Source organism: Pomacea canaliculata, linkage group LG12, assembly GCF_003073045.1.
Source record: "Pomacea canaliculata isolate SZHN2017 linkage group LG12, ASM307304v1, whole genome shotgun sequence".
Classification (NCBI taxonomy): domain Eukaryota; kingdom Metazoa; phylum Mollusca; class Gastropoda; order Architaenioglossa; family Ampullariidae; genus Pomacea; species Pomacea canaliculata.
The window spans coordinates 23,327,651-23,346,530 of record NC_037601.1 but is presented as its reverse complement, the minus strand read 5'-3'; the positions used below and the strand labels follow the sequence as shown (position 1 = coordinate 23,346,530).

Here is an 18,880-nt window from a genome sequence, read left to right as displayed (position 1 = left end):
TCTGCTAATCCATTCAGCAACATTAGAAAACCCAGCGTCTGCATACCTCGCTGCGAGTTCCATTCTTGAGGAGAGGTCCTCTCTTGCTACACTTGTAGTCATTCAGAAATTTTATTTTCCATCCTGAAAATTTTTGTTCGCAGGACGGGGAACTTACATGTACGCCTTTCACTACAGGGTATTAGATATGCAATCTAGCGTGGGTAGAAGCAAGTGAACGAGGTTGGCGCGTATAGAGGTCAAAGGTTAACTCTAGTCTTGGCAAAGGGCACAGAGCAGGATTACCTCCCTTAGGCTGGATGCTGCTCCGCCAAAGTGTTCACCAGGAAGTTCACAGCTCGCACTCGAAAGCTTTAACTATTGTCTGTCAAAAACAGGTAAGCCAGTCAAAATATCTTATAGACGAAGATGATGTATAAACTGTTTAATTCTTGATTGTGAGTATATGAAATCAGAGTTTGCATGGCTTCGCTTGAGTTAGAAAATGTCAACAGCGAGTTGCCTCTATTACCTCTATTAATACTAGTAGCACGAACTTGTATTAATTACACATCCATACTAGTACCACGACCTTGTATTAATTACACATCCATACTAGTACCACGAACTTGTATGACATCCATACTAGTATCACGTACTTGTATTAATTACACATCCATACTAGTACCACGAACTTGTATGACATCCATACTAGTATCACGTACTTGTATTAATTACACATCCATACTAGTACCACGTACTTGTATTAATTACACATCCATACTAGTATCACGTACTTGTATTAATTACACATCCATACTAGTATCACGTACTTGTATTAATTACACATCCATACTAGTACCACGTACTTGTATTACACATCCATACTAGTATCACGTACTTGTATTAATTACACATCCATACTAGTACACGAACTTGTATGACATCCATACTAGTATCACGTACTTGTATTAATTACACATCCATACTAGTGCCACGAACTTGTATTAATTACACATCCATACTAGTATCACGTACTTGTATTAATTACACATCCATACTAGTACCACGAACTTGTATGACATCCATACTAGTATCACGTACTTGTATTAATTACACATCCATACTAGTACCACGAACTTGTATGACACATCCATACTAGTACCACGTACTTGTATTAATTACACATCCATACTAGTACCACGTACTTGTATTAATTACACATCCATACTAGTACCACGTACTTGTATGACATCCATACTAGTATCACGTACTTGTATTAATTACACATCCATACTAGTACCACGTACTTGTATGACATCCATACTAGTATCATGTACCTGTATTAATTACACATCCATACTAGTACCACGAACTTGTATGACACATCCATACTAGTACCACGTACTTGTATGACATCCATACTAGTATCACGTACTTGTATTAATTACACATCCATACTAGTACCACGTACTTGTATTAATTACACATCCATACTAGTATCACGTACTTGTATTAATTACACATCCATACTAGTACCACGAACTTGTATGACATCCATACTAGTATCATGTACTTGTATTAATTACACATCCATACTAGTACCACGAACTTGTATGACACATCCATACTAAATGTCTCTCAACAGCGAGTTGCAACTGAATACTAGTATCACGTACTTGTATTACACATCCAATCTAGTACCACGAACTTGTCTTACAGGTCCGTGCCAGTACCACGAACTTATATTACACATCCTTGCCAGTACCATGAACTTGTATTAAACATCCATGCCAGTACGAATTGACTTGCAGCTTAACCTAAGGTCAATGAAGATGTGTTTTGTGCTGCGTGATACCATGAATCAAAGTGATTTTTCTTATTTCCTGATTGAGAGGTCTGACAGAAAACCAGTGGTTTGGTGACTGTCCATTAATTTTAATCTTTAAATCGAGTTCCAAAACGTATAGTAATCTAGAAGTTAGAGAAAATATCTTTGCATTAAATGTTGAAACAAACATTGTTTTTCAGAAAGAATCTTGGTAACCTTTTTAGTGTATTGTGAAACAGACTGGCAGACTTTGGAAATGGAATATTATTTTTTGTAAGTAACTGGAAATTTTATTTTTCATACATTTTCATTTTTAAAGGGTTTGTGGGGTATGTACTTACACATAGGACATTGGAGGTATTATTTATGACTGAATTTTCTTGAATATTGTTCAGTCTCGGAGGGCAAATTAAGGGTGAGAAAAAAACACTGTTTAATATGTCTTAAGTCCAAGCGATTGGTCACTGATGAGATTTGGCAGAATGAGCTTGCCTTGGTGCACAGTACCAGCACTTTTTACCTCGTCAAATTCAAAATTATCATACAAGCTCCCTTGATCACCGTCAACTCCAAATAAAGCAATTAATTTTGAATACTCCACCTACCTTGGTAGAGTTATCGTATAGGACTGTGAAGTCAGCAAGGGGTTTTAAAAAGCAGATGTTATTGTTTGTTTTTGTATTTGTGGCATTATATATGCATCCAAGACTGGGATGTACATTCCATTTCTACATAAATTCTGTATGTAAGAATACAGTGATTTTTGTCTATTCAAATATTAATACCCCATGTCTAATCCAGAACAATTCTCTATGTACCTTTATATTGTGCAGCATTTGTGGCATTAAATTAGAAGGTAGCTTATGATTCACATTGTAAGTAATTTTTTAAAAGTGTTTTCCATTCTTATATGAATAGATGATAAACTTAAATTATGTATCATCATTATTATGTTTTTTTGATTCTTCTTTCAGTGTCCTCATTGTGATCTTGGTACTGAAAGTGCTGTTTTGGACATTCTACTTTTACGTCCGAGCTCAGCGAATGCGTCAAGTCCGAATGCAGAGACTTATCATTGTCAGGTCACATTCCGGGGTAGCTGACAGTCACTTTCCTTACAGTGTAAGATTCCCCCACACCGCAATTTTAAAAGTTGTATTATTCAGGTAGATTTTAGGCCTGAAGTAAATCTGGTAAAAAAGGCCATTGGTATAAAGAAATTTCTGTTAGTACAAGAGATTTATTAGCAAGCAGGCCATCAGTGAATTTTTTAATAGGATTATTTTTATTAGCACTCATGACTAGGATAATCTTAATCATTGTCCCAAGTTTCTTTATGTAATTATTATGTTGCTAAACAAAACCCAAAGAAAATTGTCATTACATTATTTCTTAAAGAGAAAAGATGTATTGGTAAAAGAAGAGTGTACCAAAACTAAATATCTAAAAAAGAACTGCACAGTAAAAGGTAATTTTTTTGGTGATTGTGTTTTATGGTTAATTTTCACCAGAGCTGTTGATGGTTGGATCTAATTAATGTTTTTTTCAGGGCCTTCTATGGTATATAGATATGGGTATATCATATAAGAGAGATCCAAACCATTTTTTCAAAAAAGCAACTGGTCTTTAGCAAATATAAGGACAAATTCAATATGCAATTATCCTAGGAAAGTATTTAGCAAAGTACAATATACAGATTTTAAGAGGTGGGGACATTATAACTGTATTCTGTTAACTTCAGTACCTAAAATAAAATCATTTATCTATTTTTGAAAATTGGTAATTTCCACGTAGAATCAACAAATTCTGTAAAATCTTGCTTTCATTCGACTTTGTATTATGAGCAAATCCATTCTAAGCATTTAAAAAGTGTCCAGTGATCAGAGTAAGCCATCACATTCCTTGAAAGATTTTAATTTATTTTGCTCTAGCAGCAGGGAATAATAATAAATTCTGCATGGTCTTTGAAGTATTAAGTCATACATGTTTGAACCTAAAGATTTACTGTATATACACCACGGTCAAAATTTGACTGCACAGTCATTTACATCTAATACAGACCATTGAGAAATTTGCAATATGATAATTTCAGCTTTTCACAGATGACTTTTAATGTAGAAACTCTTGAAGTAAACATATTCTTTTCTTTATACAGTTTCTTAGAAGAATTTAGCATAAATGCTGCAAAGTTTGGTGTGTAGCAGTTTTATTCTAATTAGGCCTGTCTTTGCTTACATGCATGCACCATAGTGTTTTCACATTGAGTTCAGAGGGAGGAAAAGCAACGAAGTAATATTTTGCCCACACTGTAAGTAAAGAATATGCTAAGGTGCCTTCACCTGAGTTTAGAGGAAAAATAATTTCCAGTAATATTTTGCCAAAACTGTAAGTACTGCATGAAATTATAATTAGTATAATAATTCATTACGCGTATTACATTGTGTGGCTACTTAAACACTGGAAGAATTCACTTAAAAAAATCAAGTAACATACAGCTCAAAAGAACATCTAGTGTATTGCTACACATAGGGAACTATTGCCTGTGTATTTGCATGTCTACACTTGTAAATGAAATGAAACAAAGCATTGTATCAAGATCAAGATCCATTTCAGGTGTGACAGCTGTATAAGTTATAACAGTCCTGATAGGATAAGTTAAAAAAGCACTGAGAATAATGAAAAAGAACAGTTTTGCCAGTCTTGTTGGTTTTTTTTTTAAACCATATTCAGCCTAAAAGGCTATTGGTATTCACCTCCAATACATTATTTTACTTCAAGACTGACAGAAATATTTTTATCGTTTAAAACGCCATGAAAATATATTTTGTCAAATGATAAATGTACCTGTTTAAGCTCACAGACTGATTTTACACCATGAATAATTATAAGTATTTGAGACTTGTAAATTGCTCTGATCCCATGAAAACAGTTCAAGGTGCTATGGAGCGAGTGAGAGATATTTAAAAAAAGAGGCGAGTCTTAATTAGCATCTTGAAACTGATTAATGAGGCAGTCTGGCAGGGCAGAGTTCCACGTAGGGAGACTATTTTGAAACTAGCCATTGTCTGAAGTACCAGTTTAAACAATGGTGCCTGTTGAAGATTGTATGATGTGCATGATTTGTAAGCAGATTCATGTGCTTTTAGAGGTGCACCTCACGTATGGCTTATTTTCATTGTTACAAAGAGATCATTATACCACAAAAGAAGTTCTTTTCTATTTTTTTTTCAGGATAGTACTGCAATCATCAGTAATGCAGAACCAATATCTGTGAGTGAGCCACTTCCTGCCTACCCTCCACCATATTCTGAGGTTGTTAAGGAATCCAGCTTACTGCCACCACCTTATGAAGTAGAATCTGGTTTCACAAACACTTATTCTACTGTTCAACGTTCATCAGATGATGTGCCATGCTACTGTTCAGCTACTGACCCCTCATTGACAAGGAGTAATGACCTTCAACAGGCAGCTAACAGGTCATCAGGGAGAGATTATGCAACGGAAGGGTCAGCAAACCAGCATTAACCTGCCTGTGTCTCTGCATTATCTTGGGCCATTTATGACAGATAAACAGAAGTTGGAAAGAGGTTGGACATTTGTAGCATTTTAAATCAAGAAGGTATTTTTGTTTTTATGGTATTGTATTGTCACTGCTTTTAAAGCCAGCCATTTTACCTTCATATTTGTGAAGATATATATGAATAATTTATATATTTATATAAAGTACATCATAGTACTTTTAATAATTTTATTCTAAGATGAAAGGTTTTCTTGATGCTTACAGACTAAACTTGAAACATTCAGATATATGATGGATCCATCTATTAACATAAAATTATGCCAATTTACAACACAATGATTTTATTATACCACTGTTCTTGCTTTTTCTTGAGGACTCCTGTGACCAGTTTTTATGTCATGCTCTGTGGTCCCTTTTTAAAGTGCAGTTTGTGGAGTCAAGAATTTCTTGGGTGCATACTTAGTCCCTTTTACCTACACCAAAACATGTAAATAATGTAGCTCCCTGTATCTTTGTATTTAGCATCAATGTCTTTCTATTGTTTTCTATTGTATAGCTATGTGTCCTTAAAAAATGTTTTGTTGCTGTCTGCAGTGTTTATGCTTTTACATAAAAAAATGGAATCTTAAAAGTTTTTCTCAGTTTCATGTAACTCTGCATTTTCTAGTTTTTGAAATTGTACAAGAACAGGCTAAGTTTTCCCTCCACTGAAGTAGTTTGATTACATTAGACATACAGTATCTGGATAAAACTAGTTTCTATGTAGTCGCATGATATCTCCCCTCCATTATACTTGACCTTGAACACACATGCTAAGAATTCCCACCCAGCTCACATCAAAGTGGAAGTGTTTAGGCATTTAGCAAATAGTTTCAAAAACAATACACTGGTTTTTTTAAAGGATGAATTTCTTGTGCAGCATTTGCCAAAGTTTTGGTGTTTTTATATAAAAATAATTACGCAGCTTTAAAAATAATTGATGTAGGTATCTTTTAATCTCTTTTCCCATTCATTTAAAGCCCTTATGACTTTACATGCTGTTGGAGAGAATATTTTAAAGAAAAGGATCATAATAGCAAAAGAAGTTGGTATTTTTTTGTTGTTCAAAATTTGAATTCTCTGGATAATTGGTAATTATTAGCATATTTCTGATCAGCGACTTTTTTCCCCACACCTTAAAAGCACAAAAGGCTGTTCACATTGTTGGAACTGAGAAAGACATTTAGTGCTGCACTCTAAGGTGCATATTATGTATCTGCACATATTTACCAGCCTGGAAAGAGTTGGAGGTTGGGAGATGCCAAGAAGATAGAGATTAATTTCTGAAGATACACGTGAATCTTCATGTGGTGGAAGTTTCAGGGTAACTACATGAAAACTGCATTTACCTTTGTCTTTTACAGTTAGCAAGCCAAGTGTTATGCAGTAGCCTATTGATTTCTTAAATAATTCATTTCTGAATCTTCATTTTGCTATCTTAATCCTTAATCCAAGGACTAAAATCTTTAGCATGTTATGTCTAAAATACCAGACCTTGATTTTTAAGGGAGAAAAATATTGAAGATAAAATTAAGAAGGAAGTCAATTAGAGTTTTATTTGTTGGCCTATTTTTAAGGAGGTAAAGTCTTGTAGGAGGCACAGAAACTGCTGCAATGTCAATAGTTGATTTAAAAAAAAAGTGTTGAAAGCTAACACTTTTGAAAGACCAATAATATTCCGTCTTTAGAGAGAACTTTTGTACAACTTATTTCTTGAAGCCATTTTTTTGATATTTGAAATGTGTTGAATAAATGTGATCAATATTTGTCTAGTACATTTTTAAATAGAAAAAGCAGACTGTGATGTTGCTGGATTGTTAAAATGATGCCTATTTAAAAAACAGATGCAGTTCAGTGTGCATTGCTTATATTCTCTGAAATGGAATTGATGATGATTATAATTGAAGTGGGCAGTGGGACCCCGAGTGAACGCAGAAAATGTATGTCAAACTTTTAACTGGAGTGCACTGTATGTCATATTGTCAACTTGGTACAATGATGCATTTATCTTTCATGTTATTTAAATATATTGTTATTACTATTTATTGTTGAAATACTTTTTCTATTTTAGTCTTGCTTTTCAGAAAACAGTGATGATTTTAAACATTTTGTGGGTTTTTTTTCCTCTCTAATGCTTGAAGCTGTACAAGCTTAGAACCTTTTTTTTTTTTGGTTTCATGGGTGAGCTCACTGAGGAAATAACCACCGCTTATCCTTGAGAAACAAACCAACAATCATACACAGAAGCTAAAAAATAGCAGAACCTTCAATGGCAACCAATATGCCTATGATCTCAGTTCATCTGTTGGCTTTAGCTGTGACAGCATAAGCATGTAAACTTATGTTCCTGATGTCATATTAAAAAATTTCCGTGTGTTGATGTTTGCATTTTTGAACTGATTTATTAACAGAGAGTTTGGGCAATACAATATTGTACCTTGGTAGCCTTTACATTTTTCTTGCAAGAACAGATTGTTATGAATATTGCAAAGTCTGAATGTTACCACATTTTAGTCTTTACTGATGCAAGAATACTTGAAATTTCTAGTCTGTATAACTATGAAACGTAGTCTCCAGTTCCATAGAATTGATGACGAATGTAGAAATGCTTTGTGAGTGCTGTACTTTTAGTAGCTGCAGTAATCTTATGTGTGCCTTCCTTCTGTCACTGGGGTAGATCAAGTTACTATCCTGTGTGGTAGGTGAGTGGTTTTCACATGAAGACAGCATAAATCGCTTCCTTAGTGACTGCCCATTTCTCTGGGTAGAAGAGGAAGGCTGGTGAGCTTTGGAATTTTTTAATACATTTTATTTTTTAAAGCTGTAATGCAAGTTGTTAGCTCATCTTTCGTGCTTCATAGTTCGTCAAGTTGCATTATGTGAAAAATATTAACAGGAAAATGTTTACTCTAAGTGTGACATTTACCCAGAATCGGGACACTAGCCTACGACTGAGGAGTTTATTTTTATATGTACATGTACATAAGTGTAACCAGATACCTGTGGTATCCAGGTTAAATTCTAAGACCATCTTTAATTCAATTTTTTTCAAGTCATAACATGTACAGTTTATCTTAAACATCAGTTTGTCATGTATTTTACCCTTTTAAGTATATAAAACTGATCAGTTCTAAATATAATGAAACGTGTTGGTTATCATGGACTTATTGTAACCAGGGTCTGCCTTTAGTTGGCATTTGAGAGTCTACTCTGTGCCATGATGCTTTCCTGTCTTCACTTGGTATACACTTACATTCCTACGGTCTGGTCTCTGAATATCTAGAATTTTCAATAGGTAGAGATTAGATGTGAGAAAATGAAAGAAGTGACACAAATATTTCTTGAAAAGTTCAGTAGAAGACTAACAGGATGGCCTTTAGGGTAGGATAGAAGGACCGACCGTGAAGAACTGTTGTTTAGAATGGGAATTTTCCATTTCAATTCCCAGCATTATGCAAAGTGAGATTATGATGTTGAAATTGTCATGGGTTACCTGAGCTTGTAATTGCAGAAAAACTTCTTGTATTTAATATCAGCAGTGTTTCAGGGACTGGCCATGATACACTTCTGTAAACACCATCCTTACCTCTTGCTCCACTTCCTAGTGTACAAATGTTAAAAACTGTTTAGAAATGGAATAAATGCCTTTTTTTTAAAACTTGATATCTTGTTCTTTTCATATTGACAAAATATTTATTGTTCATTTGCCTTTGAAGTTTTGATAGTCTTTATTTCTGAGTGCCTTTATAGGAAGAGCCTGTGTGTGAGATGCAGGCAAGAGCTAAAGAGGCTGTGCATATTCTGTAACCATCTCATGTACATTGCTATAAATCTAAAAACAAAACAGCAGTTTATGTTGTGTTCATACTTGTCAGGTTTCTAACTGTATGGTCGTTAAACAAGTTTCTTTATTAAGTTATGAAGACATTAACATCTGCAGGTGTGAACTGCATAGGAAGAGTTAAGTATGCTTACAAGTTCATGCAAACTGTATGCATGTACATGAGGAAAACAGGAGCAGGAAGGGCATCAAGAGTGAAACACCCAGCCAAAGAGAATGTCTGAACAAACAACCAATTCTTGTCTCTGTTTTGTAACACCCTGACCAAACTGAGGCCTTAAAAGTCACATATACTTCTAGCTGCATGAAGCAGCAAACTGTGAGCCACCCTGTTTAGGTCTCAGCTTGTACATGTAAAAAGCAGATCAGAACAAGCCATCTTTTATAACTTCCTGATAAAACAGGTACCCTTTCTTGCTGGGTGTGTAAAGGTAGTTTAATAGTCGCTGGCCTGTCACACAATTTGCATCTGCAACCTTCTCTAAAACTAGTGCACTAACCCCAAATCCCTCCTGGATTTTGCCACAAATATGGTTGCCAACACATCTCTTATATGTCATTTTCTCTTGTCATGGTACGGAATCCATAAAAGCATTTGAGTGCTTATTCTGATGCAGACAAGTGTACACATGACTATGTTGTGGGTGTAATAGCAAATCAGTGTGAGGTGATAGCTTTACCATAAATGGACTCGATTAAAAATAAGTCAGCCCCTTACTTAGATCTTCTAAAAAATGTATACAAGCATTAGCACAACACTTAAGCTAGTCTTGGGAATCTTAAATATTTTTTTTAGCATTACAAAAATATGTCGCAAAACATTCAGTAGGGAGCATATTAAGTCTGTAAGGGCATGCAAACAATTATGCAAACTGTAACAAAGGAAACAAGATGCACCAGACAGGTTGATCTGTTGATTTTTTCTCCAGTGATTATTTTGCTTTTTGAGTAAAAGTTAAAACTACACATTCTTTGCTAATAGCAGGTAGATATAAATAATCCCAATATCAAGCATCAAGAGTTATGTCACCATGCCCAGCCTAGTCTAATCTACTGGTGATGCTTGAAACCTGCTTATGCAGAATGTGTTATCCCCATCACCATCATCTGTCTCTTGACTGGTACTAGCTGAGCATTTCAGGTGGCCTGCTGTGCTGGTTCTCAGGGGAACCTGGCTAGATGTAGCAGCTGACTAGGCTTGGCACTTAGATTGAGTGGCGGTGAGCAGGGTTTGCCTCCTTCACATTTGCCATCTAGTTCTTTCTGTTGCCCCCCATCCCTCAAGTGATGCTCTGAAGGATGATCTTGGACAGAGTTTGTAGAGTGACATGGCAGGACCAGATCAGCTTGTGCTGCTTGACTATTGTGAGAAGTTTCCTTGTGTCTGGGCACTTGGTCTCAAATGTCTTTCAATATCAGCAAACATCCACATCTGGCAACTGTACAGGAAGGAGGACTATATGGGGCTTGTACTGTCGTACTTGGGGATAAACCTCATGCTTTTGCTGCACCAGACCCTGTCCAGCTTAACCACAGCTGCCTGTGCTATACTTGGTGGTATAATTTTTTTTTTAAATGCCAAGTTATACTGATTTTTAATGTAACCTCAGACACATATCCATACTTCTGGACAGAAAATTTGCAGAATTCAACTACATTCACCAGTCAATAACTTTCTAAGCATACTGCACACATTCAAATATTCTCTCAAGTTTTCATGTGCTAAACAGTATTTTTCAATTAACATATTTTTTAAAGAAATAAGTGTGGTCTAGATGAAATTGTGTGTTAATGCTGTTGCCTTCTCATTTTTCTTTCCATTTTTCTTGCTTTCTTATCATCCACAGGCTGCTCAGGAGCCTCCGCAAAAAACCATGGTCCAAGAAAGTTTACCCACAGCAGATAAAATGCCCTACCAGGTGCCTGCAAAATAACCAGATTTTGTTTTCACTAGTCAATATTCAAGTCCTCTTTCAATGATTAAAGAGACCGATGATTCACTATTACAAAAGAAAGCAAAAACCTTTTGATCAACTTACATTTGTACAATCTGGTCTCAGAAACTTGAGTAAGCAGAACAAGTTTAATTTAAAGTTTTCTCCAATGTGTTAATTTCCCTATTTTCCTTTTCTTGAAGACTTTGCTGTATATAAAATACTGAGGGCCCACAATATATATCACATATTGTAACTAGGATTAGGATAACAGTAGATAAAAAATAAATACACACCAACAGTAGAAAGAGCCAGAAATAATTGGATATTAGACTGCAAGCTTGTACAATGCAAGCCAGCAAAATGATGTCTTTGCAATGCCTGAAAGTGGAAAAAAAAATAGTACCTAAACCAACTGTATACCCATCTCCTTCAAAAACAAATTTAAGCACACTGACACACTTGATGATATGTGACCCATTCAGCACAACAACTACTAAACCACTGCTTCTAATTTCAAGTTAGAAAAATCTTTAGCATCATAGTGATCATTTTATCTGACTCTGTCCAATAATACCTTTTGGAAATGCTATCAGAAATACCTTATTTCTTTTGGATTTTCATTCTTAACATGTGTTTTTTCATGATAAAATGAGGTAGGAACAGCTTATTTTGCTCACTTTAAACTTTAATTATAATTTTGATTTGTCCTCCTGTCCTGTTTATTTTGTCTCCTGTCCTGTTTATTTTGTCTCCTGTCCTGTTTATTTTGTATGCTTCTTTCAAAATGCTGAAATGTGTGCACATCTGGATAGCAGTGTAGAAGTTAATACCAATTCCCTGTAGCCAATGAGTCAAGACATCTTCAAACATGCATGATGATCTGTGCAAATGATCTATTATACAAAAAAACGGCCTTCTTAACAACTAACAGTTTGGCAAAGTTTGTCTCACAAGCACACTGGACACAGCCAAACCAACTGTGTTTAATACATCAAACTCTGTCAAGACAAGCAAAAATATTCTCCTTTAAGAATGCTGAAAAATCATCTGCCAATGTTTTCTAATGCTACCTTTTGGTCACCAGCTCTGAGTGAACTTACTCAGCCATGCCTGCCTCCATGTTTAGATCGATGCCACTGTCCACCATCACTCCCTGGCTGTAAGTGGCTCTACCCATACTAGCCATGAACTGGTAGCTTCCAATGCATATTGCCAGCGTCACAATGAGCATCAACTGCAAAGAGAAGGGTTTTTTTTGTGGCATGCTCACAAAAAGGCTTTTCTGTAAAATTCATACATTTACTTCTGTTCACATGATTAAAAGCAATAAAGTTGTGCGGCTCAAGCATGTGGATGGAGCACACTTGCACAAAATAGAGAAATGCATGCCTTACTATTATTATTATTCATCCACCTGCTCAATCTTTTAAACCAGTAATACCTTCTTTTCCCCTTACAAGATCACTTTTGTGATGTTTTGATACCACATTCTTCTAACGGATAATTTAATACAGGACATAAATCAATATCAGAGCTTGATTCCATTTTAAACACTATACTATACTGTATAGTTTTACACTTTTCACTAGAGGCCAAGTGCCATTGCTAATAACATTAATGGGAATTCATTTGACAAAAATGTGTCAGTCTCATGAGGGATGTGAAAAATCCTACATGGCAAGCCCTTTACTTCATTTCTTCACATTAAGTGTGTTGGATGCAATCAGCAATGTGAAAGATGCCAGCAAAGACCACATTTAATCTCAGTTTCAAAGCACATTATTTATTGCTATATAAACAAGCATGCTACATTGATGTCATAGCAGACTTTCCCTCAATGTTTTTATGACATCATGCAGAGTAAACTCAAATTATGGTAATTATCTTTTAATGAACTAAGCTTGGTCATATAAAGAGCAGGTTCTGATCTTTCATGAACTCAATCGTGCTTAACATGTGTAGAATGGCAACTGCCAAGTAGCCATTTGAAAATAATTTTGTATTTGGATTAGCCTCTACAAAGAAGACTTACTATAGGAAGAGTTGTAAACTGTTCCCAGAAGTAGAAGTAGACTAGGAAAAATATTGCCTGTCAACAGAAAAAAGTAAGTTTGTAGAAATTAACTTATTTATAAAAGATAATTTTTTAAACATTCAAAACAGAAACTAAGAAACTATTTCAATGACATATCCTTGTGCTAACTAAAGTGCAAGCTATTATTTGTTTCTACCACCAAGACAGATGCAGCAATTGCAACTGTAATTGGTCTGTATAAATGAAGAGATCAGCAAACTTCAAGATGAGTTTGTTTATTTAAGAATGATGTGTATACCCTGAAGTTTACCTTCTTTGGGCCCGCTGCCTTTTTAATTCCATATTTCTAAACTGTGCAAAGATGCATTACAAGAGAACAATAAAACAAAATATATGTTCATCAAAATATACAAATATATATATAGTAAAAGTATCATAAAGCACGAGAGTGAGATGAATTCTAAGAAGCTAATTTCTTGTTAAGAAATAATGTGCCTAAATGGTGGAAGGGGAATGGGTGTTTGATGTTGAGCCAGCAACTAAGGCTATATCACGGCAAGGCAGCCAGCCCTGTAAACAGATGCCACATGCAGAGAAAGATCAGCATGTTCAAGACAAGAGCTGAACCCAGGACAGCCAACCCTCACTGTACAGGTGATAAGAGCTAAACCTTATGCCATCAGACCACCCATGTACCTGAAGGGGAGTCAGTATGACAGAAAGGAAAGCTGCTTATAGGTCACAAGTGAGCATGCTGTTGTTGAACACGTAATTCACATATAACAATGATTGCCCAATTCCAGAAACACCAACTTAAATGACACACAATTGGAACTTCATAGGGTTGCAAATGTTTCCAAAGCTTACAATTATTCAACACGTTTAAACTCATTTTTTAAGTTTTTAAAGTTTTTTATTCACTTTTTTCTTTGGTAGTATTTTATTTCACATTTATGTAATAATAATAATAAGGTATTTATAAATTGCTTATTATTGCTACAGCAATTCACAGCCTACAAGAAATCAAGAAAACATAAACATGCATACCTATACATACATCCACACTATCGGACGAGAAAAAGGTAAGTTTTAAGATGTTTGAAGAAAAAGATAAAAGGTTTCTGGCAAATATGGAATGGCAGTTCGTTATTCATTCCAGGTTAAGGTGACCAGTATGTGGACCAAATGTATGAAGTCTGGTCTGAGGAATGCAAAGGGGATCAGAAGAGAAATAGAGAGAATGAGGCGGTGTGTAGATATGAATTGGGCTGGATAGGCAGGTGGGGGCAGAGGCATTAAGACACTTACAACAAGATGTTGATTTTATATTGAATGCATTGTTATACTGAAACTGCTGGCCAGTGCAGTGCAGTAAAGAGAGAAGTGGTGTGATGTCTTTTACGGAAAATGAGCTGAAAGCATGGTTTTCAATATGCTTTAGAATAAAGATGGTAGAGTCAAGAAGAGAATTACAGTTATCAATGCAAGAAGACAAAGGAGATAACAAGTTTTGGGAAGCATCTGTTGGAAGAAGTTTTTGGATCTGGCTAATGCATGACTCAGCAGCATGGGATACAAACTGATACATGGACAGAGTGCTGTCCAATACAACACACAGGTTCTATTGAGTCAGAAATAGGAATGATAATAGTGTTAAGGGCAGAGGGAGTAAGGAAGACAAGCAAATTTCAGCATGTACCAGTAAGAATGGCTTTTGTCTTGTCGTCATTAAGCAGAAGTCTCTTGTCATCCAGCTTTTTATGTCTTTATAGCAAGTCATCAGTATCTATACACTATCAGGTGTTTCACTGTCATGGAGTTGAGAGTCGTCCATGCAAAAATGGTGAAAATGACAAAGGAGACGTACAGATTGAAGAAAAATGTGCCAAGGATGGAGGAACACTGCAGGTCAGTGGAACAGGGTTGGACTGTAAGTCATTGATGAATCTGTTATAAAGTTAGGAAGACAACCAAGAGAAAGCCTTGACAGTGATGGCGAACGAATGAATGCAATAATCTTCTTGGGTACATTATGTAAAGAACAGAAAATGTCAGTCTAATAAAATGGTCATCAGATAAAGCAAATACAGTTTAATACTTACATTGGTAACGAGAATTATATTTCTGTAAAACTTCAGAGTTGCCTGGTTTTCTTCTGCTATTTGCTTACTGCCTTTTGTTCCCTGCTTACCTTTAGGCTGAAAAAAAATTGAATTCAGAAGTTTAGCAAGATCATATTTCACATACATTTTTTAGGATGTTGCTCATAAGTACATGAACATAAAGATATTTTTGAACTTACTTAACACTGTATGATACAGCTGTAAAGGGTAGATAGATATTTAATCAATCTTCTTCATGTTTCTATGCATCTAATAAACAGATATTAAGTATGACAAAAGACCATACAGTGCAGTCTAGTTAGCGCTAAAATCAATTTTTCTGAGGTTTTTGACATTGTGAGCATTCTAAAGGGACCATATCATCACAACTAGATATCAAGTTTTCTGAAGAATATGCTATAAAAATGTATTTATTTATTTTTGTGATGCACCTTGAGTTTGCCCTTAGGGTAGGGATAAGGCACTATACAATTGACCTTTATTAGTATTATTATTATTAATTGCATGAACATAAGTAGTAGACATTTTGTTGGTGACAGTTATTATTGTTCCATCGATCTGGTTCAACAATGAATATCACTAAGGCTACAAAACTGTACCACAAATAAAAAATATATATCAGAATAAGTTGAAGCTGGTTTAGCACTATCTTAGTTTGGGTATGGAAGGATGTGTAAGCAATTGTAAAAAAGTTTTGATAAAGATCTATACCTATTGCCCAAACCTGATTAGGCATAAATCAGAATCAAACACAAAATAAAGCTCCTAAACCCACAGCATAACTAATCGAGGATAAACTTTTTAAAAAAGCTATGGGAAACTTCCATCCTTTAACTTACCCATCATGGAGAAATTGTATAACAGCATAGAGATTTACCACAGACTCTAGTGATAAGAGTAACAGACCCAGTCATCATTTCTCATGCATACTGAACTGGAATCAGATTACAAATGTAACAAACTGGCTGTTCTTTGCTGTCAATTCATTTGCATTCAGAAATAAGTATTAGTTTCCATAGATATCCCTCCCCCTTTTCTGCTTTGCTATGCTTGCATTGGCTCTATTTGTGCCAGATGCTGAAGGACCCCTGAAAAAGTAAATTTAAATAGTTAATTTACTTCTACATCAAGAGTATGGCTGAGAAGAAGGTCAAGTAACAGGAAAGTGAATCTATTATTTCTATTTTTATTTCTAGATATATGGAGATCTCTAATCTATATATGTATCTATAATCATACACTGAATTGTTATTCCTTTACTTTTAATTTTTATGCAATTGTGGGCGAACAGTGCATTATTAGCTCAGATCACAACAAGAGTGTACCACTCCCAGCGGGCATGCCTCACTGCTTTGAAAACAAAGCAGAACACTAAAAGGTGCTAAGTGGTAATAAGAACTACTAAGAATGCAGGACAAATTTCTTAACAATGTCACGCAACAGCGAAACTGGATTATTCGGAGATTTAGAGTAACGCCCCACAATATGGGTCTGCCAACACAGCTACTGTTGCAGTAAAGCTGAACCTCGCCATACGTGCACCTCTTGAACGTTGATATCAATGCCCACCTTACATCAAACATTGCACAAATTCGACCATACGTCTTTTTGTTGCAATACCCATGGTTAGGCTAGTCATGCCATGTAGACTTTCTCACAGGCAGGCAGGGTCCGTCATCAATGCTCTACGAACGACGATGCTCACGTCGACCGTACGAACAGTCAACTAACTTTCCAATGCTTTTAGGGTATACTTTATGAAGTTGCTAGAAACTTCATGGATCTAACCGGCATTTCGGGAAACTCATAAGACTGAGAGTAAAAACATTAAGTAGAAAGACTTGCCGGCATAGCTGTCGATGGACAGAACAGATGCGAGCAGCAAACGTGACAATCACCGGAAGTTGATTTGAGTGTTGGCTTTAGATTAGCCTCCCTTGCGGTGCTTGACGAGTAGAGATGACAACGATTACAGATGCTCATTTTCCAATCTAGTGAACAATCTCTTTTATTTTTTCTGGCAGTTATCTTGGATCATTGGTGCCTGGATTTTATGCCGGGCAGGCACCGCTGACTGCTGGCATGCGTCTAATCGCAGACCGTCAAGGTTGGCCTTTCGCTCGTCTGTCAACACGAGAGCATGCGTCGTCTGCTCTTTTGTTTCGTGTTGACACCGCTGCTCATTTACTGTATATCGATGATGGGCTGTCTTATTGTTTATTGTTCAAAGCTGTGTAGCAGCTTTGATGATCGTGTGTGTCTCTCTCTCTCACGTCTGAACGACCACAAACTTGTATTTCCTCGATCCGTGATACGATTTTCAGCTGACCCGTACGGTACCATCTTCTAAAGCAAACAGCAGTTCGGTCATTAAAGAGATGCATAAAAGTTCAATGAATGAACGAATTACTGGATAACCACAAGAGCGTTTTATTTCACACGCGATATATCGCCTTTGCTGTTGAATATCTTTTGGGGAACATCACGTGAGAAACTCTTAGCAATGATATACCTCCACCTCCACCGGTGAGAGGCCGATATTCTTTTGCCTCCATCGGAGGTTGATGACGACCATGACTACATACACACACTCTATGGATTTAGTATAGGTACTGATGGGTCTGGATGTAGCTAATGAGACCAGTCTGGGCCCGGCAAAGTCTCCCACATGTGGAGCATACGTGAGAAGATGGGATGATGGCAGTTCCTGGTGGCATTCTGGTCTTGCGTGCTGCGCGTCTGTGTTGTGCTGCCATGACGCGTCTGGCCTCAGCTGCAAGGGCTCCTGGGTGAGGGTGCCGCGCCAAATGATCAAACTTCAAGACCTTACCAACAGACTGACAGACAGCTCGAATACACGAAGTGAAGACCAGGACAGCCACAGGAACATTGGCCAGGCTGGACAGAATACTGGATAGCAAGACTATCAGGTTTGCTACCAAGTACAGACTGTACAAGTTCCACCTACTTCCCATTCCGCTGTACGTTCGCGAGACGTGGACTCTGTGCTCATACGAGGAGAAGGCAGACCTTTGAGAACAAATGGTGTGATTCAGCTTTATGACCAGGCACAGCGCTATAAGACCAACTTCAATAGACGTGAGTCGATGCTGAGATGTTCAAAGGAAGAACTGGCTTGCTTAGTCTGGGCGTAACGCTTAACATAGTCTACGAGTCTTGTCAGCCACCGTGTCTATTTGTTTTCCCCGACGACCAGTACCAGCAGACCAACATATCCGTTCATCAACCAATAACAGGAAGGGTAAATAAATCCTCCCCCCCCTCTCCAACGCGCACGTGCGCGCACACACACATGTACAAACACACGCGATCGAGAGATCTTGTAATACAAAAGGAATTATGCTTATGTACAGCCACCCAATGTTGATATGCATGTATCAGTATTTGATATTGAAATGGGTCAGATGACCTTCTAAAAAAACAAAAACAAAAAACAAAAGCAAAAGTGAATACAATTCTTACTCACAGAGTTCAGGAATACACGTTCAACATTGAGTCCTAGCGCGTGCTTTGGGTGAGTTCGGTGAAGCCACTGCCTTCGCACAAAGACTGTT

The 18,880-nt window shown here is 36.5% G+C and overlaps 1 protein-coding gene and 1 long non-coding RNA gene across 2 annotated transcripts; one reads left to right on the top strand and one right to left on the bottom strand.

Annotated features, from left to right (window-relative positions):
- Window positions 1-240: 240 nt before the first annotated feature.
- Window positions 241-9,027, top strand: LOC112576801. Its single transcript, XR_003101917.1, has 4 exons — window positions 241-377; window positions 2,011-2,083; window positions 2,785-2,932; window positions 5,042-9,027. It is a non-coding gene; the product is annotated as an uncharacterized LOC112576801 (long non-coding RNA).
- A 593-nt stretch (window positions 9,028-9,620) lies between these two features.
- LOC112576799 (transmembrane protein 208-like) lies at window positions 9,621-17,288 on the bottom strand. The gene is made up of 6 exons (XM_025259539.1): window positions 17,151-17,288; window positions 15,285-15,380; window positions 13,180-13,236; window positions 12,248-12,381; window positions 11,441-11,525; window positions 9,621-11,133 (listed from the first exon to the last, which is right to left on the bottom strand). Exons 1-6 carry the CDS (start codon window positions 17,286-17,288, stop codon window positions 10,999-11,001), a joined length of 645 nt encoding a protein of 214 aa, XP_025115324.1. The 3' UTR covers window positions 9,621-10,998.
- Window positions 17,289-18,880: the final 1,592 nt, after the last annotated feature.

Excerpts from the sequence above, each read along its gene's own strand:
- LOC112576799 (XM_025259539.1), bottom strand. The coding sequence starts at position 17,288 with ATGAGCATCTGTAATCGTTGTCATCTCTACTCGTCAAGCACCGCAAGG. Across the intron at positions 15,381-17,150 it reads GTCCATCGACAGCTATGCCG|CCTAAAGGTAAGCAGGGAAC; the intron begins GCAAGTCTTTCT and ends ATTTTTTTTCAG. Across the intron at positions 11,526-12,247 it reads ATGGAGGCAGGCATGGCTGA|GCATTGCAAAGACATCATTT; the intron begins GTAAGTTCACTC and ends TTCCACTTTCAG.